Below are 23,710 nucleotides of genomic sequence, written 5' to 3'. Positions count from 1 at the left end.
AAGTCACCCCTACCGGCCCCCCTCCCCCCTCCCTGGGGAAAGGGGACCTACCTCCTTCCCTGTTTCTGGCCATGACCCCCCTCCCCCCACCCCAGCACCAACTTCTCATACATTCAGTAGCGCCTCCAGGGAAGTGCCCCCTCCCCCCACCCAGGAGTTCCTGGGGCAGGAATTACTGTCCCCCTTATGGACGGTGTCTGTGTCACACGCCCTGCCCTCTCCCAGCCCTGTAGACCCGCCACCAGGGGAAGGGGTAGGGGCTCCTCCACCCCCACCCTCCCCAAGGCTGAGCAGGGAGGAGGCTGGATGAGGTATGTGTGTTCTGAGTGATGGGGGGGGATACTGAGATGGAGAGGCGGGGTGGTGGGCACGGGGGAGTGGTCATGGCTCTGGCACCCCCTTGTCCTGGCCTGGCCCATTCCCAGCAGTCCCTCCTCCCACCAATACTGCACCTGCTGCCCCGCCCCACCTGCCCTAGTGCCCCGGGCCAATACTGGGGGAGGCATGCTAAGCACCCACGTCAAGGCCATCCCCCACATTAGCACCAATGGCCCCCAGGAGAGGGCCCTGTCCCCCACTTCCAAAGCAGGGACTGGGACAGCTGCCTCTAGAGCAGGTGCGTGGTGCTCCTGAGTCCCCTGGCCCCTGCCCCACCACGTGTCCTTGCTCACACATTCACGCAGAGAAACACACACATACACCCCACATCACCTAGAGTGAGGGGGAGGGGTCAGAGATGGGGGGGAGGAGGAGGGGATCACAGCTCGTATGACTGGGGGAAGGGGGAGCGGGGGAGGGATTCCCAAGTGCCTGTAAGAGGCCAAGCCCCTTCAAGGCCTTTTCTCCACCATGTCCATGGCTGAGAATGGGGACTGGGGGGGGGGGGGGGGGGTTGAGGTGGGGATGGAAGGATGGGGGAGACAGCAGACAGGTCAGGAATTCCACTGGGCCCCCAGGGGTGGTGCACCCCCAGAGGAGGGTACAAGAGGGCTTACCCATGGGACTGGAGTAATACAGGAATCAGTACCCCAGGAGAGAGAGAGGAGAGAGACAGACAAAGACAGCAGGGGCAGCCCACGAGCCCAAGGAGGGCCGGGCAGGCACATGCACAGGTGACCGCAGATGTTCTTCCAGGCCCTCCGCCCCCGTCAGAACACCTGCACGGTGGGGGAAGGACGTGCCCTGTTGGGCGGCATAGCGTTGCCTTCCCGTGTGTGTGTGCGCACGTGTGTGCGTGTGTGTGTATGTGTGTGTAGGGGGCTGTGGCAGGCTGAGGGTCAGGGTGGGATGGCAGGTTCCCCACAGCTTAAGACATTTTTGCCCCAATAGTGCAAAGCGCAGGAAGCCCTGGCACCCCTCCCCCTGCCCCTGCCCCATTCCCCATGGCTTCCGGGGGCATCTAGGTCCACCCATCCATCCCTGCCGACATGCAGCCCTGAGCCCAGGGCCCTCTGGTCTGCTCTGTCCCGCCCCACCCTCCTCCCCCCACCCATGGGAGGGCTACCTCCTCCCTCCCTCTCTCCCCTGTGGAGTGGGCAGTGGGCAATAGCCAAAAGGAAGAGGAGGAGGGCAGCTCACCCAAGTGCAGACCAACAGAGCACTCCTCACCAGGAGGGTGGGAGGTGGCTCAAGCCAAAGTCCCTGAATTAGAGAAAAGAAGAGGGGAAAGGGGTCCTAGGGGCAGAGGGGCGGCTGGCCTAAAGAGCTTCAAAGAAAAAAGGAGGAGCACCAACCGCCCCCTCCCCTGGGGCCCCAACTAAGTGCCATTTGTCTAGGCACCCCCATTCTGGTGCCTGCCCGCCCCGAGTCTGGGTTAGTGCATTGAGTGGGAGTGGGGAAGAGGGCAGAGGTTAGAGAGAGCCCAGAAGACAGAGCGGGACAGGGTCCTAAGGGAGTGGAGGCTCTGGGAGAAGCTCACACACACCGCCCCCCCCCGCCCCCTCCCCCAGCGCAGCAGCATCTGGATTGTAGCTAATACTGCAGATGTGAGGAGGGCAGGAGGTGGAGCCACAGTTTTTCCTGTGTGGGTGCCAAGGTGTGGAAGGAGTGGGGGGGGGGCAGGGAGAGGCCCCTGGGGCTGGGCACTTGAGAGGGGAGCTGTGTGGGCAGCAGGGCAGGCTGGTGAGGGGCCAGCTGGCATCCAGCGTGAGAGGTAGATGGAACTCAGCGGGCACGAGTGGCAGAGAGCAGAGGGAGCACTGGGCTGGGGGGGGGGGGGGCCGAAGGGGCACAAGGGGGGGGGGAAGGCAAGGGGGGGTGGGCCGGGCCCCGTTGGGTTACCCCACGGCTGTGATCGGCAGCCCTACCCTGGGGGACCTGGTATGGGGGGGCAGTTCTCTCTGATTTGGGGGGAGGCGCAGCTCTCAAAGTGCTTAGGGGTGGTAGGGGGCCAGCCTCGGTTAATAACTTAATATCATCTCTCTCTCTCTCTCTATCAGTCGCTCACTCTTTTTTTTCTTTTTCTCTCTGTCTAGTTTTTCTTCATTTATCTTCTCCCCTTGCCTGGTTTCCAAAGTGCAGTTAGAATGACTAATTTTTAACCTCCAGGGGGGAGGAGCCAAGCCAAGTCTTTCTTTGCACCCAGGCATCTGGGGGAGCAGAGAGGCTCTTAGCCTGGAGGGGGAACCTCGGTCAAGGATCTGGGCAGTGGGGCTCTCTCTTGTGTGTGTGTAGGGGCTGAGTTGAGGGCATCTTCCCCCCACCCCACATTCCTCCATCCCCTACGGTCAAGATGGCTTGTCCCCTCTTAGTTCTCCCTCCCTTCCCCTACCTTCTTAGAGGATGGGGTCCTGGGAACTGCAGGACACGGTCCCCCAGCCTCCCACACTGTCCTTTTCATAGCAAGTTCATGTGTTTGCCCTGTCCCAGGGCTGGAGGTTCTGAGGAGGGACGGGCAGTGCAGGGGTGTGTGTGGGAGCTGAATCTATCCGAGGACGAGAGGAAGGAGAGAAGAGGGGTGGGGGGCCTCCCTCAGCCCCCAGCTCTGCCCCTTCTCTCCAGGCTCCTCCCCACCAGCTCCGCACACCCTCTGGCCGCCTGAGGCTTTAGACTTCCTGATCCTCAAAGACCTCGAGGAAGAGTGGGGGGAACAGTTCGGTGGGGCACTCGACTTTCATGTGGAGGAAGCGGCTGGCGTGGCAGGCCCCGATCATGCGGAGGTCAGTCACCTTCATCAGCAGCTTGGGCCAGAAGTGCGGAATGTTGTGTTTGCGGTGGTTGACGTAATGCTCGAACGCCAGCAGGTACGCCTCCTGACTCTTCTCGATCTTGTCCACACACAGCAGGCCCGAGCGGTCTGCAGGGGAGAAGCGGCATGAGGGCGAGTGAGTGGAGGGAGACGGAGGCAGAGAGGCTAAGGCGGGCAGGGGGAGAGAGACACAGACAGGGTGGGGCGCATACATGAGCAAGAGCTAGGGCTGAGGAGGAGGCTGGGGCGCCGGGGGTTTGGAGAGGTAACGAATAAAGAAGACAGAGGGACTGAGAGGTGGGAAGAGAGGGGAAACCTGGAGACAGGGCAGGACAAGGGGGCAAAGAGAAGGGTTGGTGGGCAGAGGGGCAGAGGGGATGAGGGGCAGGGAGAAGGGACTGAGGACAGAGGAGGGATGGGGGACAGAAGGTACCTGGGGGGGTGTGGGGGAACAAAGGCAAATGTGGGCAACAGAGAGCGGATGGGGGGGCCGAGAGAAAGAATGGGGTGAAGATGGGACGAGGAGCAGAGGAGGCATGGGGAGGCAACAGATGGGCCTGGACATCAGAACCAAGGAGGGGATGGGTGTCAGAGGAGGGGACAGGGCACAGAGAATGGGCCCAGGCACAGAGGTAAGCTTGGGGGACAAAGATTGTAGCATTCAGGGAAGAGGAGAGTGACGGGCCAGGGCCCAGCCAAGCTCCAGGCCCCTGGAAGCTTCTGAGCCCTCCCAGCCAGGAGGCAGGTACCTGTTGACATTAGCAGCACAGCCTGCAGCAGAGCCACTTCCGTATCATCCAGGTTAAAGGCAGAGAGTGACTTGCCCAGTTCAAAGATGGCGTCCGAGACTACGCCCAGGCCGCCATTCTTGAGCTGCTCCCGCTTGACGGCCATCTCCCCGCTCAGCGTCAGGGTGTCGCTCTCGGGGTCATAGCGGACAGCCGCCCGCAGGGACATGATCTCCATGCAGCACCCCTTCAGGAGGATGATCTGGTCTTCGCAAGGCAGCTGCGGAGTGGCAGGGCCACAGGGACACTCAGCACGCCCCTGCCTCCCCGCGAGTGTCCCCTGGGGGTGTGCTTTGGGAGCTGTGAGGTCCCCACCGGCCTCAGCCAGTAAGGTGTACTCTGAACAGCTAACCTTGCTCTGGGCCGCGGGCATGCCCTTTGTCGTTAAACCTCACAATCATGCCTATGAGTTAGCGCCCATCATTATCTGCAGCCCGACTGCAGAGGGCGGAAGTGAGGTAGGCGGTTGGGTAACGTGGCCAAGGACACACAGCTAGTAAGACAACCTGCGCCCAGAGTTAGTGCCCTTGAAAATGACAACGTTCAAGCTGCTGGAGCCAGGATGGTTATGGAGATGTGGGGGGAAAGGGGCAGGGAGGGGTTGGGAGGCTGGACACGTGGAGCCTCTTGGGTCCTTAGGCACTGGCTAGCCGTGCGTGCGTGTGTGCGCGCGCGCGCGCGTATGCACGTGCATGTGTACATGCGTGCGTGCGTGTTCGCTATGTGTTGACCTACAGGAATTGCTCCCTGTCCAGAGAACCTCAGATGAGCATGTGCTGACACTGGGTGACCCAGGGAGCAGGCCCAGTTCCCCTCCAGTGTGGCACCATGTCTCTTCCCATCCGCCACTCACCTCGGAGAACATGGGCAGTTTTTTGGCAAAGTCCACCACACGGGTGATGGCCGGGGTGATGATCTTGGTAAACTCGCTGAAGGCCTCTAGGTCCACCTTGTCTCCATCCGGCATAGAGACGATGGGTGACTGGCCGATGTCATCCGGCTAAGGGAAGAGACAGGGGTCAGCTGGGGCTGCAGACCCCTTTCCACCTCTCACTGAGGCTCCCTGCCCACCAGGGGGAGCTCCAAGGCAGGTTGGGGACGAGGGGCCGCCAGTGTCCCGGGGACTGCTGTGTCCCTGGCCTAACGCTTCTCCTTCACCTTGGGGCAGAGAATAGATCAGAGCCAGAGCGACAAGTCGGCTAATAATAACAATGATCACAACAGTAGTAGAAGTAATATCATAATAATAGAAGCTATGTTTATTGAATATTTAATACGCAGCTAGGCACGAGGCGACAGGTTTTTTTTTTTTATTATTTTTTTAAAGATTTTATTTATTTATTCGACAGAGAGAGAGACAGCGAGAGAGGGAACACAAGCAGGGGGAGTGGGAGAGGGAGAAGCAGGCTTCCCGCTGAGCAGGGAGCCCGACGCGGGGCTCGATCCCAGGACCCCGGGATCACGACCTGAGCCGGAGGCAGACGCCTAACGACTGAGCCACCCAGGCGCCCCGAGGCGACAGGTTTTATATATCTCATTTAACCTTATGAGGAGGATGTTCTACTTACCACCATTTGACAGATGAGGAAACTGAGGCATAGGGCAGCTAAGTAATAAGCCCAAGGTGACAAGACTAGTAAGTGGTAGAACCAGGATCAGAACCCAGGCAGTCTGAATCCTGACCACTGTACCCACATGTGCTTGGTCTTGGAGCCTGTGCTCTTGGTAATATACTGTTCCACCCACTGGCACACTCCCCCCGGGAACCAGATGCCAGTTCCCTTGCCTTCACTCGCCATATACAACCAACTGTCCATCTCTTCCCTAACCGACCGTTCACTCAGCACTCAGTTTTGCCAGAGCCTAACACAATGCCTGGCACCCCTCAGGCGCCCCCGAATGCTGTTACATAACTGGGTCCTTACCCTCTCCTCCCAGTCACTGTGGGCAGGAAAAAAGGGAGAGGTTGCCCCTGCTCTCTGGAAATTCAATGAGGAGGGCCAGGCCCTGTCCTCCTGAAGCCCCCAGTCGGATGGACCAGGCAGGCCTCTGACAGCAGCAACCCACACACGGGTGCATGACTCAGGATTGCCAAGTTGCAGAGAGCATTAGCTTCGGGTCAGATTAAACTAAGAAGGCTTCCTGAAGGAGGCAAGGCTCTGAGCTCGTTCTCCCTCCTGGGCACTTGGCTGCCGCCCTCCGCGAGCCCCCTCCCTCCTTACCAGGAATTTCCGCCTCTGCTTCCAGTGGCTGCCCTGGGCATTCGTGCTGCGATGGGCCTCTGTGGCAACATGGATCAGGTCCCACTCTTCGGGAGTGGGCTCTGGTCGCTGCTGCAGTGATCGGATCATTTCCTCCTTCCGTCGCCGCTCCCGGTTCTGCTCAATCAGCTTGCGCTTGGCCACCCGCTTCGAGTCATCTAGAACCACTGTCAAGAGCAGAGAGACGCGACGCCCTTTGCATGCCACTCTCCACAACCTGCTCAGAAACTACTCTTCCCAATGTACAGGTTGGGAAACTGAGGGCCGGAAAGGTTAAGTGACTTCCCAGATCACCCGGAAGTTGGGTGGTACAACCCGGATCATGATAATCAGCTGGGACCACATCAACTCCAATTTGAGCTGATCCAGACGATTATCACATCCTGGTCTAAAGGGTGACGACGGCAGTGGTTACTAGAAGACCCTGCTACCTGATCCCTAGCCGATGCAAGATGCCCTCTCTCACCCAGAAGTGGGGTGCCTTCTCTTGTAGTCAAGAACACTGTGCCAGGCCGGGGTCCTCAGGACTTCTTTCTACCCGACAACTCTAAGGCCCTGACCTGCTGAAAGGCAGGTAGGCACCGGGAGGAAGTAGGGCTCATGGAGGGTTCCTGCTTCCTTTTCCCCAGGGATAAGGGCAGCAGGGACCAAGATCCTGAACACTCACTCCACCATCAGCCTGACCTGGATCGTCACTCTGTGCTGTGGGCCCTGAGGATCCCCTGGCAGGAAGCAGTCATACCTGAAGCAGCCCCCCCTCCCCCGCCCGCCCAGCCACAGCCACTTGGCTCCACCCCCCCGTCCCCTTACAGTCCATGGCCATGCCCACGGCGATGCACTTCTTGAAACGACACAGCTGGCACTGGTTGCGGGTGATCTTGTCAATGACACAACAGCTGTCATATTTGCAGGAGTAGGTGGGATGGAGGTTCTTCTGGATTGTGCGGCGAAAGAAGCCCTGGGGTGGAGGGAGATTGGAGCACGGAGCGATCGTGACCTCCCCTGCCCTAACTGACCGTGCAGGTCACTGGGGCGTGGAGGGTTAGTGAGGGGACCTGGCGTCCTCCTGACACCAGCAAGCCCAGGATCACTTGGCTGGGCCGAAGGACCTTAGAAATACGTGTCCTCAGCTCCTAGGCTGTGGGGGGGCAGGGGCGGGTGGGTGGTGGCAGGGGTAAGGATGAGGACCACAGTACAGAGACATGAGTCTGGGATGGTGTCAGGTGCTACGACGCCTGAAGGAATAGCAGCTTTGGAGGTCCAACGGATACCTCATTTTCCATCTTGCTAAACAACTCGGAAAATAAAACGGACCCCTGCCCCGCAAACCATCCTTATACATGCTGCTTGCTGCTCACGCAGGTGGAACTCTTGAAATGGGGGGGGGGGGGTCAAAAAAAATCAAGAAAAGACACCGTGTATGGACACTTCTAGTAGCTTTAAGAGAAACTGTTTAATTCTATGTATCGGGTTTTGTCTTTGCTTTAAAGGTAAAACCTCAAGAATCAAGATGGCAGTAACAATACCAAGAGCTAATATGTGCTGAAGGCTCAGGATGAGGCACTTATAAGCCTTTTTTATTTATTTACTTATTTATTTTTGGTGCATCATCGCATCTGATGCTGTGCCAACCCCATGAGGTAGAAACCCATTTTGAGACTAGGAATCTGAAGTTTGGAGAGATTAAGCAATCTGCCCAAAGTCATCTTAGCCAAATGGGCAGGAGAGCCAGAACTGGACCTGAGCTACGGGACACAAGGTCCGAGTTCACAGATCCTGCGGTGCACTGAAATCATCTAATGCACTTACGAAAAATACCAATTCCTGGGTCTCACTCTAGACCTACAACATCAGACTCTGGAGGGGCGGGGACCAAGGCATTTCTGGCTTTCGGGGATGCTCCTCTGGGACTTGGCTGTCCTGGAGGGTGAGGATCCTTGCTCTATGTTACACTGCTTGCAAATGGCTCCAGGAACCCTGCTACGGGACCCTAAGTCCCCGGGGCTCTTGGCTTGGTTGATACTAAGAGAGAAAGCAACTGGAAGCCTTAACATAGTTTTAAATACTTTTGTTTCTTGGCAAGTCTTACATTTTCACGAGGTGATGACCCTGGAAAACCCTTGCAGGTTAAAATGAGCAAAGTGAGATCTAACTAAGGCCCCCCAAGCCTATGACCTTGTCCCTTCTGCCCAGGGACACCCTGGCATCCCCTCCCGCTCTGGGCCCCACCATGCCCCCCTCCCCAGCACTGGTTCTCTCCCTTCTAGGTGCAAGAAGAAGCAACTGGGGAACCTGTTTCAAGGCAGAGTCCACAAAGGCTTCACCACGAAAAGTTCTGATTGAGTAGGGTGGGATGGGGCCCGGGGCTCTGCACTGAGCTCGTACTGAGGGTGGCCCCGGACCACATTTTGAAACAGTGTTCGTTTCTAGTGTGCCTCTCTCTGGTAGGCTGTGAGCAGCTGGAGGGCAGGGCATGTACTACATCCCTCATACCTGATCCACCAAATGGATGGACGATAGCTGGGGTTTACTGAGCGCTTCTGACGTGCCTGGCACGGTTTTAAATACTCTGTATGAATTAGCTCATTTAATTCTCCCGACAGCTCTCTGAAGTAGGTAGCAGGATTATCCCCATTTTATAGATGAAGAAACTGAGGCCCAGAGAAATTAGGCATCGTACGTATGAGTGGCAGAGCAGAGACTGTGAATGAACAAATGGATGAAAGAGAGAGCAATGGTGGTGCAAACAGGTGGGCATGTTTATAGGGCTGTCCTTGCCAGGTGCTGAGGGCCTTAAGGCGGGTGAGATGGGGGCTCGGGTGGTGGGGGAGGGGCAGGAGCTGGCTGGTCCGTACCTTGCAGCCCTCACAAGTGATGCAGCGGTAGTGATAACCGGTTGCCTTGTCCCCACACACGACACACTGCTCGTCTTTGTCCAGGTAACTAGGGATATACCCTGGGAGGGAGGAAGGGAGGCAGGCAGGCAGGCATGGTTTGGGCCCCCAGCAGAGAGGCTCCTACACTTTTTCATCCCCCAACTTTTCCTTCCTGGCCCATCCCCTAGCCCAGCCTCCTTGACGGGGTTTTGTGTCTAGGCGGAATCCTGGAGACACATCAGAGGTCACCTTGTCCATCCCCTTCCCTAAGAACATGAAGAATCCCAGTTCTTCCGACTGCCCATTTGGGGATTTTCTCTTGCTGCATCTGAGGGGCGGGGGGTGCAGGAGGAGGAGAAGCACCTGTCAGCAGCTCGTCTCAGGGGAATACAGTCCCTTGGCCCTTTAGCCCAGACCCTGATCCAGGGGTGCAGGGGGGTTGGGCTCAGGCAAGGGGGTTATCGGAGAAGGGAAGAGGACCTTCTTGACCTAATCCATCCTCAAAGGCTGGGGCATGCCCTTATCACCCCCCTCACCTCCAGACAAGTCCGTCCCAAGCCCTCTAGGAGGCTCTCCCCAAGGGACACAGGAGCTGCTGGTCCATGCCCAGGGCCCGAAAGAGCCCTAGGCTGGTTTGGCAGGGTTGAGGGTGGGGAAGAAGGGCACACACAGCCAGGCTCACCTGACATGCTGGTTTTCAGGGAACATTGGCCGTTCTTTCTTTTTCGCTTTCCATCTGGTGACCTGGCACTGCATGGGGGCAAAGTGGGCAGAATCACAGACCAGTCTTTGGGCAGCCCCCTTCTCATCCAATAGCTTTATATAATCCCCCAGGCCCAACTCCCTCCATCTTGTGTCCTCATTCTACCTCCACCCCTAGGTCAGCTGACAACACCGAGAAGGGTCCAGTTATCTACAAGCTTTGGGGAGAGAGATACAGGGCTTGGCTGGGACACAGGCATGTTCTAGAGCCCAAACACATACATACACACACACACGTGCCCGCGCGTGTGCGCACGTGCACATTATAGAACCTTAAACACCAATAATCTACAAGATATCCACATGGTTAAGCCTTCAATAACATGACACTTATGCAGAAAGAGTCTCTAGGACATGCTTAGAGCTATATAACCTTTAGAACACACCCACATACGTAACATAAGACCAGCGCATCTGAATAACTATGCAGCCTTCAGTGTAAACCTAAGCATAGTAAATACGCACCAGGATCTATATACCCATGAAATTTTCAGGGCATTCTCAAATGCGTTATCTGACCTCTAGATATGCCCATGCGTTACACAACCCTCTGGACAGACACCTAATAATACCACCCCCTCCCCCCAGTGAACGTGTTGCCTGATTTCCAGGTCATGCGCACATGGTGAATAACCGCAGTGATTGAAAACACACAGTGCCAAGCGACTAGAACCTAGAACCTGGAATCTGAGAGTAAGAAGAGACTTCCAGCGTCACCCTGTTCGTGGCCTCCATTTAGCAGAGCAACAAACCGAAGGTCCACTTGTGCCTGGTGACGCCTCGCCCGGGAGTCAGAGCCGGGACAAGCGCTCTGAGCTCCTCCATGCAAGGTATTAGCAACCCTCAGTCACTGCACATGTATGTCACCAGCCTCGGCCCATACGTGTTACATAACCTCAGCACACACAGGTTACATAAGCCTCTACATGCATGCACGGATTGTATAACCTCCCATATCCACCCTGCGTGTGGCATGTTGCAGGGCTCTGCCCCCCGGAGCCTGACGCAGGGCCCAACACACTGACACAGTGACCTTGGCCAGGGTCACAATCACAAACGGGTCTATGTTCCGGGCCCCCTGGGGGTTACCCCTGTCTGATTTCTACAACCACTGGAGATTCAGATCTCCCTCCTGCCGCCAGCAGGAGTGGGGCCTCTCCAGGCCCAGTCTAACCCTCCAGTTGAGCTTGCGGTTTTCAACGATGACGCCTCACAGCCTCTGGGTGCAGTCCCAGGGACAGCCACAAGGTGGCGCACGGACATGGGGGAGGGGAGGAGGATAGGGGGAGGGGATGCAGCTCTAGGGGACCCGGAACATGCATTCCTGTTTTTCTGTGAATTAGGAGCAGACTCGCCCAGACTCACAGAAGTCTGGGCAGGGAGGTACAGAGGCTGCAAGTGAGAGCCATGCAGTGACAGTCCAGATCTTTTTCAGAGCCCCCCTGGGGTGAGGCTTTAGGGAGGGATACCTGGGGTGTCCCACCGAACTGCCAGCTTCATCCACCTCCTCCATCCCTCCAGGGACCTAGACTTGGGCCCCAAGGCTTTGCCTGGCCAAGCCTCTGGCCTCTTGGCTCAAGATCTGGTCTCCAAGGCAACAGCCACACTCCTCCCCAGAGCACCCCCACCCCCACCCTCTCCCTGGCCATAGGCACAGGCTGTACCCAGCTCTTGGGGCTTCATGCCAACTGGGACAGAGCTCTGTGCCACTTGGGGCCGATGGGAGAAGTGGAGACCCTCTGGGCAACTCAAGAGCCATGCAGATCACAGGTAATGCATCCCTAGTTGTGTGTGTAGGGCTGATTCCTCCTTCACGTGTGAGTAAACCCTTCAGAGTTGGCATTCACTTCCACTTCCTGGGAGGAGCCCCATGGCAGTGCCCACTCTTGCCCACGAACAAGGAAGAGCTTGTGGGGCTCCCAATAGGTTCCAAATATAAGCATGGGCTGGGACCAACAGTCACTGGTGCACGTGCCCTGAAATGTCATGTCCCACGCGCCATGGCTTCTGGACCACACGCTGGTCTGGTAAGGAGAGGGGGAAAGCGGCAAGGCTGTTTGCATTGCACATGCTCAGATGAGAGCAGTGGAGGGACACTGGGAGGGCATGTGAGATTCCCCAGCACTGTCGAGGAGCCACGTGCCTGCCACCTGTCATTGCTCTGCATTACCTTCCCCCTCAGAAATGGACACCTCTCAATCCAGGTGCCTAATTCCCTGCCACATGTGGCCATGACCTCATCTCCTGGGCAAAGGTAGACAGCAGGCTTGCTGGTCTCATGCCCATCCCTCCAGAGGTGCTTAAAAGGCCCAAGCTCAGCTCTCGTTTGCCCAGGCCGGTGATGAACATGCCTGTTCCCCAGGAACTGGCACGTCCTGGCTGCTAGACCCATTACCTGTTCTCCTCTGGGTCTGACCCACACTCCACCTTGCTTGGCTTCTGTTCCATTCACTTCAATTCCATCCAGGATGCCCTCCAGCACGCCAAGAGACTGGGGTGGGCACAATGGCCCCCCCGGCACACCCACAGGCCACCCACCCCCTGCCACCCAGGCCTTAGGGCACAGCACCCATGGTGCCCGCCTCAGCACTTGGCCTGTCACACCATGCCCTGTGCCCCAAGAGGGGGGTGGGCGGTGAGAGGGGCCAGGGAGTGGCAGGTGGTAGGGCTGAGGGCAAGCTGGGTCCGAGGGGGGGAGTGTCTTGGACTGAGGGAGTAGCTTTAGAGTCTTGTCCTGTCCAGAAGTCCCTGCAAAGAGAAGAGAGAGGCAGGGATAAGGCAGCGCCATGGTGGGAGTGGATAGAAGGATTCCTTTGGTTGCAACATTTTGGGCTCTTAGGGGCTCATCACAAGATGGTGGCGGGCATGGGGGGCAAGCACAGAGAGGGGACCAGGACAAACTGTCAGATCAACAGGTGCAGCAGGCAACACTGGAGATACCCATCCTAACTTGGAAAGGTATGGAGGAAAAGAATGAAGGCAATCATGTACCATGTCTCAAGCCTGACATTCAGTTAAGGGCCTGGCCCTTGATAAGCATCCATTAGTCGTTGGCTATTGTTACCACCCCTCTAGCTGAGTTGTTTTTTTTTTTTTTAAGATTTTATTTATTTATTTGACAGAGAGAGAGTGAGAGCAGGAACACAAGCAGGGGGAGTGGGAGAGGGAGAAGCAGGCTTCCCGCGGAGCAGGGAGCCCAATGTGGGGCTCGATCCCAGGACCCTGGAATCACGACCTGAGCTGAAGGCAGATGCCCAACGACTGAGCCACCCAGGCGCCCCCTAGCTGAGTTTTTGTAAGACGTATAGGTATTATAGGGCAAGAGGGGACCCAAGATGAGCAGTTTTCAGCCCAGGTGTGGGGGGTATCTGAGAAGGAAGGGTGGGGCGTGGGGGCAGCACGCAGGGATCGGGAATGCCCACCTGAGTGCCTTCATGGAGAGAGGTGCTGAAAACAGTGGGGAGCTGACCTCCCCTCTGCTGCTGACCAAATTATGACTCCCCAATCCCAGCCACTACCACCCCCACCCCCCCACCCAGGACTTCAGAACTTCCTGTACAAGGTCCCAAATCACACTTCCCAGTCTGAGGGCCAGACTTCCCAGTTGGTTTAGCTGGGCTGCCATCCACCAGGACAGCAAGGGAAAGGAAACAGGAAACTACCAGGCCATCTGAATGGATAACATGTGCCCCTCTGAAGTGGGCACCAGAACCCTACAGACGAAGATGCAGGCTCTGACAGCTGGGTCACTCACTCCCATCCACCCAGCTAGCAAGCAGGTGGCTCGGGGAGCAGCACCTCACAGCCTGCCTCAAATGCTAGCGTCTGTCCCCAACCGGGGTCCAGGGCAGGGCCAGCCTGGGCCCACCCTCCCGTCTACACTGCCCCTCTGACCATGGGCTACAGACCGGAGGCTTACTGTCTGCACACACCGGCTGGTGTGAGCCTGGGAGAGGGGGACAAAGGGTGCAGTTCCCCACACGCAGCCTCCCTCACGTGGCTGCTATACCAGAGACCTCAGCCCTGGGCCCCCCGCCCCACCCCCAGGAACTGATAAGGAGCCAGGGTGGGAGGGGAAACAGAGATAAGTCAGGTCATTGGGCAGGGCAGGGTGACAGGACAGGGCCTCTGCACCCAGGCGAGCCCCCCGCATGAGGAACATGGCAGGAGCGCAGAAAGGTGGCCCCTGGTGCCTCTGCTACCCCCTTAGACCAGGACTGGGCACCGGGGACTGGACAGGAGACTGGGGTTTGGTGGGGGGGGGCAATGAGCGGGGAGCCTTAGCCCAGGGAGCCGTCAAGAAAGTAGGTCAAGTTTTTCTTGGCTTGTGAAGAAATTCCTGTTATAAATTTATAATGGCGTAGCCAGCCCTAAGGGGTGGAGGTAGGGGGAGGAGAAGGAGTGGGTGGGGATGCCCAGGGACTGGGCACCGGGGCCTGCCGCTCTTCGCCAGAGCACTGAGGGGTTGGGGGCCAGGGAAGTCATGGGGCTTGGGCTGGACAATAGAGGGCCATTTTCTGTTGCCTCTGTTTCCACTTCTATCTGTGCCCGGCGAGGTTTCCTTCGGTCCGTCCGTCCGCATCTGAATGTCTCGCTCTCTCTGGCTCTGGGTGTCTCCCTGTACCCCCCCCGAGGCTGTGCCTCGGTGCTTGGCACACCCTGGCTGCGGTGCAGCCCCCGCCTGTCTCCTGCCCACCTGGCACGCAGCCACCACTTGTTTACAGAAGCTGGAAAAATCCACTCGCCAGCCGGAGGCCCGAGCGCCCCCAGGGATGGGAGGAGGCAAGCACAGGAGTGGGCACGCTGAGAGAGGGGCAGCCCTGGGGAGCAGGCCCTGGGGGCAGGCAAAGAGGGCCAGGGTGGAGCGCATGGGCACTGGCCGCCGGGGGCCAGGCTGGGCGGGGAACACCAGCGGCAGCCACATGGCCTGGGCAGCTCCTGCCTCGGGGCCGTCGCCCCGGAGGACCCCCTCCTCCCGCACCCCTACCACTGCCAGTTGCTACAGGCACACCTGGGGTAGTGCCAGCCTAGGCCACCATGTTTATTTTCCCTTCCCCCTCCCCGGCCTTAACTCCAAATGTGTCTGGGCACTGCCAAGGGCTTGCACGTGCCTGCTGGGGGGAGGGGCGAGCTCCCTCTCCGCCCCACCTCTGTGCGGAGCTGCATGGCGCCCCGGGGCCCATCGGTGCAACCGGGCCACACTGACCCCTGGCAACGGCAGAGGAGCAAGGTGCTGCCCCAGTGCTCGGGGCACCCTCACGTGGCACCAAGCAAGAGACTGGAGAACCAACCCCTGGGGACCCCTGGTCTCTAGGGACATACCTGGGCCTCTGCGGCAACCCAGAGCAAGCAGAAGGCCCAGCATGCAGGGAGGCATAGACCCTGTGAGCCTGTGTTAGCTGTGGGCAGGAAAAGGGCAGTGGGGAGGCGGGGGGGGGGCGGTGAGGTAGGGATGACCGCCCTGAAGGGCAGCGTCTCTCCCCTCTTCCTGGAGTCCAGCTTAATTCCTCAAGCTCCCTCCTGGCACCTGCCCTGCAGAGGTGGAGGCTTAGCCTGAAGAAGGGGAGGTGGAGCTGGGGGGTTCTGAGACTAGACTGGACAGCCGGATGGCAAGACCCACCTGTCGGGTGGGCCGGCCACCCACTCCTTCTTTGTCAGATAAGAGCGGTTGGGTGGCAGTATGGGCAAGGTGCCCACGGAGGGGGAAGCATTTCATTAAGCTTAAGTGCTTCTGCGATGGGGGGACAGAGACAAGAGGCCAATGCGGCATTCGTGGGCACCACACCAGGTTCCCACTGCTGGACTGCCCCATTCCGCAGTCCTGCAGGCCCAAGGGGACTCTCTGTCCCCAGAACCTAGCCCCAAATTCTACACACACTATTCCTCTGAGTGTCTGCTCTGGGCTTTCGCCTCATCTGTCTGGGGCCCCTGGACTTTGTCCTTAATGCTCTAAAGAAAGCCCAGCCCTCCTCCTTGCCAACCACAGAGGAAAAGACACACACGGGTAGAGGGGGGCTGAGAAAAGTGGAGAAAGAGGAGGAGAGGGGCAAAAGGGATGATGGAGGAAGGGGAGGGGCAAGAACAAAGAGATGGGCAGGGATGGGGGGTAGAGCTGGGATGACAATGAAGTAGAGGGAAAGGCAGCAATGAGATGGGGGATGGGGGACAGAAGGGGTGAGGAAGGGAGGAGAGACAAATGAAGGAGAGGGGAGACAAAGAGAGAAAGGTAACAAAGAAAGATGGGTGGGGGGTGCTTCATGCCCCGCCTAAGTCCCACCCCATGGAGGCTGGGGGAGGGGGGAGTAGAAATGGTTTCCACGGTGACAGCTGGTTCTTGGTGGCCTGGCATGTGGGCTATTAATAGTGTTGTGGGTAGGTTCACGCCTCCCTTTCCCCTTCCCCTTTGCCTGATGCTAGGGGTGGGGGAGATACTCCCTCCCCCCAATAACCTGGCATTGAGGCCCTGACTCCACACCACGGGCGCCAAGAAGGGTGATGCTAAGGGGCCCGGGTGGCCACTGTAGCCCAAACATACACAGGGGCATGCACAGGCAAACACAGGCATCTGCGTGCAAACCACCGCCGATGCCAAAGTGGGCTCCCACGGGCAGCCACAAACACCAACAGCCCCTGGGATTCTGGTGAGAGCGAAGGCTGCAGCAGAACACAGGGTCCCCCCCTCCCCTCTGAGAAGGGGTAGGTCCCATTCAGGGCCAGGACCTCTTTCTCCTTTCCCAGGTCACCCTGTTCTATTCTCAGGTATGGACTGAATAGCCAGCCCCACCCAACTCACTATTATTCTAGTGCCAGGAAAGAAGGGAGTGAAGGCGGGAAGGAAGGTACTATTTGGCAGGTATGAGATGGCAGAGGAATACACAGACGCACCGGCTTGGCAAGCAGGAGGGAGGTGAAGAGGGAGGCAGTACTCCTTGGTGGGCTCTCACCGGGGGCCCTGTGAGATGCAATTCTGGAGCTTAAGGGCATAGAGCCTTAAGTCTGATCTCCTAGCTCACCAAGGGGCCCTGGAGGCTAGAGAATGGGAGATGGGGGTGGGGGATATGACAGGGGGCGAATGGTTACTTAAACAAAAGATTCTCTCCCCCCAAAGAATATAACAGGAAACTCCCCCCTGCAGATCAGAGACAGAAAGACATAAACAGCAGCCTTGACTTGGGCCAGATGCCCAGTATTAACATCAAAGACTGGAAAGACTGTGCATCCCTCACCACCCCCCCCATAACCTTAACCACCTGTTGCTCTCCTCTCCCTCTTCCCACCCTGGGCCAGCTCCAGTCAGGCATCAAGGTGGGTGTCCAGGTCCAGAGGTCAACTCCATCCCCCAAGCCCACACCCACACTCAAGAACTCAGCCCCTTCCCTGCCAACCCACAGAACTTCTTGCCTCTGCCCCAGTTCCCCTCAGGAACGGAAGCGGGAGATCCAAGTAGCCAAGAAGGCAGCTAGGAGCACCCCCAAGCTGGGCATGGCACATTTTCCCCACCCTCCCCCCAGCAGCCAGCGGGGTAGGGTAATCGGAGCTGGGAGCTAGGGCAGCTGAATGCTGGAGGCATGAATGTCACGGGGCCAAGGCACTCGCTGCAGATGGCACCATGGGCACAGGGCTTGGGGTCCTCCCTTCCCCACTCCCTTCTACCCAGGAGGCCATAGAGAGGAGCTGTCTGCAAGCCCTGGGGAGCACAGTCCAGGAGGGAAGAGAATGGTAGAGGCAAAGAGAAAGGCAGGGATGTTCTCCCAAGCACCCCAGGGACGCGGGAATTAGCCCCCACCCAAGCAGAACTGGCAGAGGCAGAGGGAGGGGGCGGGGAGAGGGAGAGAGAGGGAGGGAGGGAGAGGGAAAGAGGGAGAGAGGGAGGGAGGGAGAGGGAAAGAGGGAGGGAGGGGGGAGAGAGACAGCGCGCGGCGAGGGCTAGAGGAGGAGGAGAGGGGGAGGGAGGGAATGGGGAGAGAGAGATTGAAAATTGTGTGTGTGTGCGTGTGTGTGTGTGCGCGCGCGAAAGACACAGGAGAGAGCGGGAGAGAGCGAGAGAGAGAGCGCGCGCGAGCAAGTGAATGCAGCTGAGTCTCCGGCACACACACGAACACGTGCAGACACACACACTCACCGCGCATGCGCAGAGCGGCTCCCGGTGCCGGGTTCCAGCAGATATTCAGAGCCCTCCCCAGCCCACACATGCATAAAACACGCACACATGGATGCGCGCACAACACACCCACTCACTGATGTGTACAAAAACTCCGATAGCCACCAATAGCCCATAGCCTCGGCTCCGCGCTCCCTTTCCCCCGCCCACGCGCCCGGGTAAAAGAGAAAATGAAACAGACAGCTCAGGCTCTGGGAGCCAAGAACTCGTCTCTTCCTTACAAGAGGAAGACAGGAGGGAGAAGGGGAGGTGGGCTGGGGCTGCTCTTTGCCACTGCTGGGGGGGGGGGGGGCGAGGCTTTGCCTTTGGCCCTAACCTTTAACCCCAGTCCCTAGTCCCCAGGCTAAGTGCTCATCCTCAGAGCAGGGGAGCAAGGATAGCATTTCCTGGGCACCAGTAAGTTCCACCTTGCTTTCCTTGTCTACCCAGAGAACTTCTGACCCCTCCCTCTGGACCACCTCATACAAAGGCATACTAGAAGGAGATCCCCTTTGTTACCCCGACCTTGGCCTGCCAGGGAGGAGGGCAGACAACACCCCCTATGCCTGAAAACCATATAATGCCCCCCCCCACCATCAGCACACACCAGCCCCAGATGCCCCTGTGAGAGATTGGAAACTGTCTCTGGTTCCAGGGGGGCATGTAGATCCCCTCCCTGGAGCACGCCAGGCCCCAGAAGAACAGGAGCATCCACAGGCATTGCTTATGAAGCCAGGATGCGACCCGGATTGAACACAGGTGTCAGGCCACATTATGTTATTTACCCTCCACTGGGAGTGAGGTAGGGCATCATTGTCTCCAGATGAGGAAAATCCAGGCCAAAGTCAGCAACCAGGGAATGGCACAAACCCAGCCTCCAGCTCCCAGCCAGTGCTCTTTCCACTATAGGCATGCTTGCCTCCCTCCCCAAGAGGCACAAGGCCCCTTTGCAACCGTGAGAACTTGAGTTAAGATTCGCTTCCCACCCCAACGGCTCCCCAGTGGCCCACCACTGTCCTCCACTGTCCTTGCTGCATCTTGAAGGGGAGGGGCTGACGAAAAGGGATTTGGGGGAGAGAGGAGTCTTATCACCAGACTCACAGGGGAAGAGAGGCAACCCAGGACAGGCGGGCCCTCAAGGTGCCACACCCACCCACTGGTCCTTACTCAGTGCCACCACCCGTCACACTAATGCCCCCTCGGTGCAGGGATGGGGAATCGGGTATCCATCAGCCAGCACTAGGTCCTGGGTGACTGACTGACGGTAGGTGGCTGGGATGCTGTGTCCCTAGTGGACAGGTAGGGTGCTGTACACTCGACATGCAAGAGGCAGAGGGGCTCCAGGCTGCAAAAACTTGTGGGGAGGGGCGCCTGAGTGGCTCAGTCGTTAAGCGTCTGCCTTCGGCTCAGGTCATGATCCCAGGGTCCTGGGATCGAGCCCCGCATCGGGCTCCCTGCTCAGCGGGAAGCCTGCTTCTCCCTCTCCCACTCCCCCTGCTTGTATTCCCTCTCTCGCTGCGTCTCTCTGTCAAATACATAAAATATAAAAAAAAAAAAAACAAACTTGTGGGGAGAGAGATGTGACAGCAAGGGTGAGGAGGCTGGAGCTTAGGGACCCACTGTCCTCCCCAACCCCCATCCCATTCCTGTGACATCTGGAGATCCACTTCTTCACCCAGCTTCTCCAAGAAATCCAGGGGACCCCAGACCCACAGGCTTCCTCATTGTAACAGCTAACACATACGGTGCTTCTTATGCACCAGGCACTTTTAAAAGCATTTTATATATTCTAGCTCCTCGAATCCTCAAAAAACTGAACGAGATAGGTATTCTCATCCTCAATTTACCGACAAGGCATGGGAGAGGTTAAATCGATTGCCCAAGGTTATACAACCAGCAAGTGGCAGAGCTGGGATTCAAACCCAGGCACTCCAGCTCCAAAAAAAGAAAAGAAAAAAAAAAATCCCTCCTCTTAACCATGAGAGTATATCATCCGCTAAAGGAACCATAGCTTGTTCTTTGATCCAGCTATGTCTCCCCTGTGACTGAGCCTCAAATTCCCCTTCTGTAGCAGCCTATGGATTATCTAGGGTAGAATCACTACCAGTGCCTCCTCATCCAAACAGGTCATGGCTGGAGGGGAGCATGGCCAGAAACGCTTGGTGCCCCCCTGGGCTCTGGGGCCCCTGCCCCACTACCCCCTGGCTCAAATTCCCACTCCGGGCTGGAGCCTACATTCATGAGACAGGGCCTCACTCAGCCCCCCACCTAATCTGGGCAGCTGTACCTTCAGAACCAAGCTCTGAGGCTGGGCAGAGGGCACAGCTGTTGGGCATCTCCGAGGTGGATCTCAGCTGCCAGGGGTGTGGAGAAAGGCCATTGTGAGCAGTGCCACCGACCCTGCTCAGTCGGGCCCTGCCAACTCCCGCCACTGCCCATGAGGGTGACAATTTTCCAGTGGGTCAGTGTGTGGGGGAGCCTCCTGGCTGGCTCGCTTAGGAGCTAGCTGGCTGGAGCCTGCAGACCGGGGGCTTCCACCCAGCTGGTGTGCCCTGGCTGAGCCTGTCAGCCTAAGAGGTCAGCGTGAGCTCTAGCTGACCCCCGTCCCTTCCCCCCACTCTCAGCCCCCAAAACTTGCTGCTGCAGCTGCAGTGCTGAGGAAGCGCAGGATGTCCTGAGCAGCCAGCTGAGCCCCCCAACCCCCCCCACCCCAACCTCTTGCTGACCCCAGAGGCAGGGCAGGCGGGGCGAGGGGCGGGGTTTGAGTCTTAACAACTGGAAAAGTATGAAGCTCATCACTGCCAGTTCCCAGCTCTGAGAAAGGAGGCTGTGGCAGAGACAAGAGCAGGGGTAGACAGGGGCGGCGACCCGGGTGAGAGTTCCAGACTGTCAGATAAACGAGGAGAGGGAGAATCAGACACAGCAAGACAGAGCAAAAGGGAGACAGCGTTAGAGAGAAATTCCAAGTCAAAAATACACATCACTCACCCAGACACTCACCAGCATACGGCCTCCTAAGGAAGGCTTCCAAGTTTAGACAGGAGGGCAGAGGTGGGACAAGGGGCCAGACTCATGGTGGGAGGCAGGAACTCCTCTGGGAGGGGGCGAGGCCAAGTCAATGGTCCCAGGAAAAGCTCAGACAAACGACCCTGGCAGGAGCAGCTAGATCCCGCGTTTGCTTTCAAGGTAGAGAGAGGGACCGCTCCCTAGGAGCTGGCTCTCCCCAACTCCTCCCCCCCCACAGCAGCTAGGATAATCTCAGCTGCTGGAAGTCACTGGACATTGTTTCAGCCCCATGACTCGGCCCTCTGGAACCCCCCTGCCCCTGCTCTCTTTGCTCTTGTTTCTCTGTCCCTCAAAAAAAAAAAAAAAAAAAAAAGCTGAGCCTAGAGGAAGACAGGAGGAAGCTTGAGGGAAAAAAATCTACAACTGTGTGTGCATCTAGGGGTGCGCCTGACTGCACAGCTACAGTGTGCACGTCTGGGGATGTCTGGACACGGCTGTCCACGTGGACCTGTGACTGTGTGGACCTGAGCCTTGTGAATGCCTTCTGCACCTGAGTCCCTGGGACTGTGTGCAAATGAGTACACCTGTGTATGGAGTTCCCAGGCAATCAATTAACAAGTATTTACAGAGCACTTCCTGTGCTAGGCTCTGGGTGGGATCCAGAGCTCTTGGAGTGATTCTCCCAGGTCTCAAGGAGCTCACCATTGAGGGGGGGTGGGAAATGACAAGCGACAGAGACTGAGAATATGATCATGAATGCATGTCTTGCACCATTATGCAGGAAAGTCTTTTCACAGAGACGAATTTGCTTTTCCTTGGAGTAGAGGTTTTGTTGTACACAGAACCTTAGAGATCCACTGTAAGAGTCCAGGAAAATACTTGTTGCTAAGTTGTGTATACATGTGTTGATGTGTAACTGCCTTTGCATTTGACTGAGTGACAGTCACTGTCAAGGCAGGGGATGATGCCTGTGGGACTGGGCTCATGCTAGCACGTGTGTGGCTGTGAGTGACAGGGTCTTTTGTAATGTGCGGCTGTGTGCAATTGCTCTGTGTTCATGCATGCGTTCGATGATAGTGACTTTTTCCGTGTGGGTGACAGCGACTCCTCCTTGCCCCTGTGTGTGACAGCATCTCCGTGTGACCCTGTGCGTGGGTATGTGCATGGATCGGTCTCCTTGCTCTTGGTCTCCCGTGGGTGTGTCCCACCCCTTTGAGCTCCCCGGTGCAGCGGCAGCCTGCCTCTTCCCTTGTCCCCATGTGGGTGTGTCCAGCAGCTCCTGTCCTTGAGTCTGCCTGGGTGTCCCTGGGTGTGCATGCATGTGGCTGTCTGTGTGGGCATATCTGTGTCTGCATGTCACATTTGCTTCCCCTCCCTCGTCGGGGACAACAGCCCCCTGCATCCCTTCCCCTTCCTGGGGCCAGAGCCATCATTGAGGGGCAGGCTCCTATCCCACTGGCTTTTCTTCTGCGACCTCCACCCCTGTAAAGGGGGGCTCTCTCCATTGGCCCTATCATCCCTGCCCCCCGCCCCAGGCCTTTCTTTCACACCGGACAAGGGAGGGCCCCAGGCACAGAAGGGGCACCAGAGACACGTTGCAAAAGGAGGGAAACAAGGGGGGGGAGGCACACAACACAGGTCCCTTCCTCCCTCTCTTCCCCAACCGCACTAGCTTGCAACTCTCCAGATCACCTAGGGACCCTCACATACACTCCCCCCTACACACACACACTCCCTCCCCTCCAAGCTGCGTTTTTGCAATTAGGAGTGTTGCAACCAGAGAGCCATGCTCAATTGGGGAGGCGGGTGGAATGGTGGTGGTGGGGAGACTTCCCTCTCCCGGGGCCTGTGCAAGCCCACCCCCCACCCCACTCATACAGCCCTCCGCAGCTGGAGGCGGCTTTGCAAAGGCCACTCGGCCTCGGCCTCGGCCTCTGCCTCGGAGGCTAGGGGTGGGGGCTGGGGGGGGCAGGCCTCCGGCGCACCGTAAACAAACCGCGGCGGGCGGGGGAGCTCCGGCGGCCGGCAGCGGGGCCGGGCCCGGGAGTGCGCAGCAGACGGGCCGGACAGAGGCCGGGCGGGCCCTCGAGGGGGAGGCCTGGACGCCATCTCTGCCGGCGAACCCCGGGGCCCACCGACCTCCCAGCAACACCTCCCTTCCCCAGGGCGTAAGTTGCGAGCTCCCGGACTGTGACAGGGTGACCGGGGCGCCGGGGAAAGCTGAGGCTGGCAGCGGGTACCCCCCGGGCGCCCCCAGCCCGCCAGGGAGCTGGCCCTAGAGCCCCACGGCTTTGCATAATCAATCGCGAGGCATTTGCATATTAATGCCCCCTCGCTCCCTCCCCCTTACCTCGGCGTGGCGCGCTGGACAGGGCTGGGCAGCGACGCGGGGGTCTCAGCGCCCCGTGCCGGGGGCGTCCATGGGGGGCCGGTGGGGCCCGGGCCGCCCGCCTCCAGCGCCCGGGTGTGAGTGCGAGCGAGCGCGGGGGGGGGGCGGGGGGCGAGTGTGGCGGCCCCGCGGCTCCTCCGGCAGAGGCGGCGGCCGCTCTTGGCTCCTCCCTCCCCCGCCCCGCTCCGGCTGGGGCTCGGGCTCGGCGCGCCCGGCCGGCTCACGGCTGCTCCCTGCAGGCCGCCTCGCCGCCGCCGCCGCCGCCGCCGGCCCCCGCCCCCCGCCCCCCGCCGCGCCCCGG

General features: G+C 58.5%; 2 protein-coding genes across 3 annotated transcripts in view; one reads left to right on the top strand and one right to left on the bottom strand.

The window, feature by feature from the left end:
* Positions 1-2,484: 2,484 nt before the first annotated feature.
* Positions 2,485-23,610, bottom strand: THRA (thyroid hormone receptor alpha). The gene is made up of 9 exons (XM_035027048.1): positions 23,371-23,610; positions 12,270-12,622; positions 9,795-9,862; positions 9,092-9,192; positions 7,047-7,194; positions 6,198-6,403; positions 4,829-4,975; positions 3,937-4,195; positions 2,485-3,295 (listed from the first exon to the last, which is right to left on the bottom strand). The coding sequence occupies exons 2-9, from the start codon at positions 12,320-12,322 to the stop codon at positions 3,045-3,047; spliced, it is 1,233 nt and encodes a 410-aa protein (XP_034882939.1). The 5' UTR covers positions 12,323-12,622; positions 23,371-23,610; the 3' UTR covers positions 2,485-3,044.
* Positions 23,052-23,710, top strand: part of MED24 (mediator complex subunit 24) — a 36,856-nt gene continuing 36,197 nt past the window's right edge. For both annotated transcript variants that reach the window (XM_035027043.1, XM_035027044.1), the window contains exon 1: positions 23,052-23,188. The gene's annotated coding sequence lies outside the window, so the exon portion shown is untranslated. The remainder of the gene's footprint in view (positions 23,189-23,710) is intronic.

The sequence above is a fragment of the Mirounga leonina genome, unplaced genomic scaffold (assembly GCF_011800145.1).
Source record: "Mirounga leonina isolate KUSES-001 unplaced genomic scaffold, KU_Mleo_1.0 Mir_200, whole genome shotgun sequence".
NCBI lineage: Eukaryota > Metazoa > Chordata > Mammalia > Carnivora > Phocidae > Mirounga > Mirounga leonina.
This window is presented reverse-complemented; position numbering and strand designations above follow the sequence as displayed.

Excerpts from the sequence above, each read along its gene's own strand:
- THRA (XM_035027048.1), bottom strand. The coding sequence starts at position 12,322 with ATGGAACAGAAGCCAAGCAAGGTGGAGTGTGGGTCAGACCCAGAGGAG. Across the intron at positions 4,976-6,197 it reads AGCAGAGGCGGAAATTCCTG|CCGGATGACATCGGCCAGTC; the intron begins GTAAGGAGGGAG and ends CTCTTCCCTTAG. Across the intron at positions 4,196-4,828 it reads AACTGCCCATGTTCTCCGAG|CTGCCTTGCGAAGACCAGAT; the intron begins GTGAGTGGCGGA and ends GCCACTCCGCAG.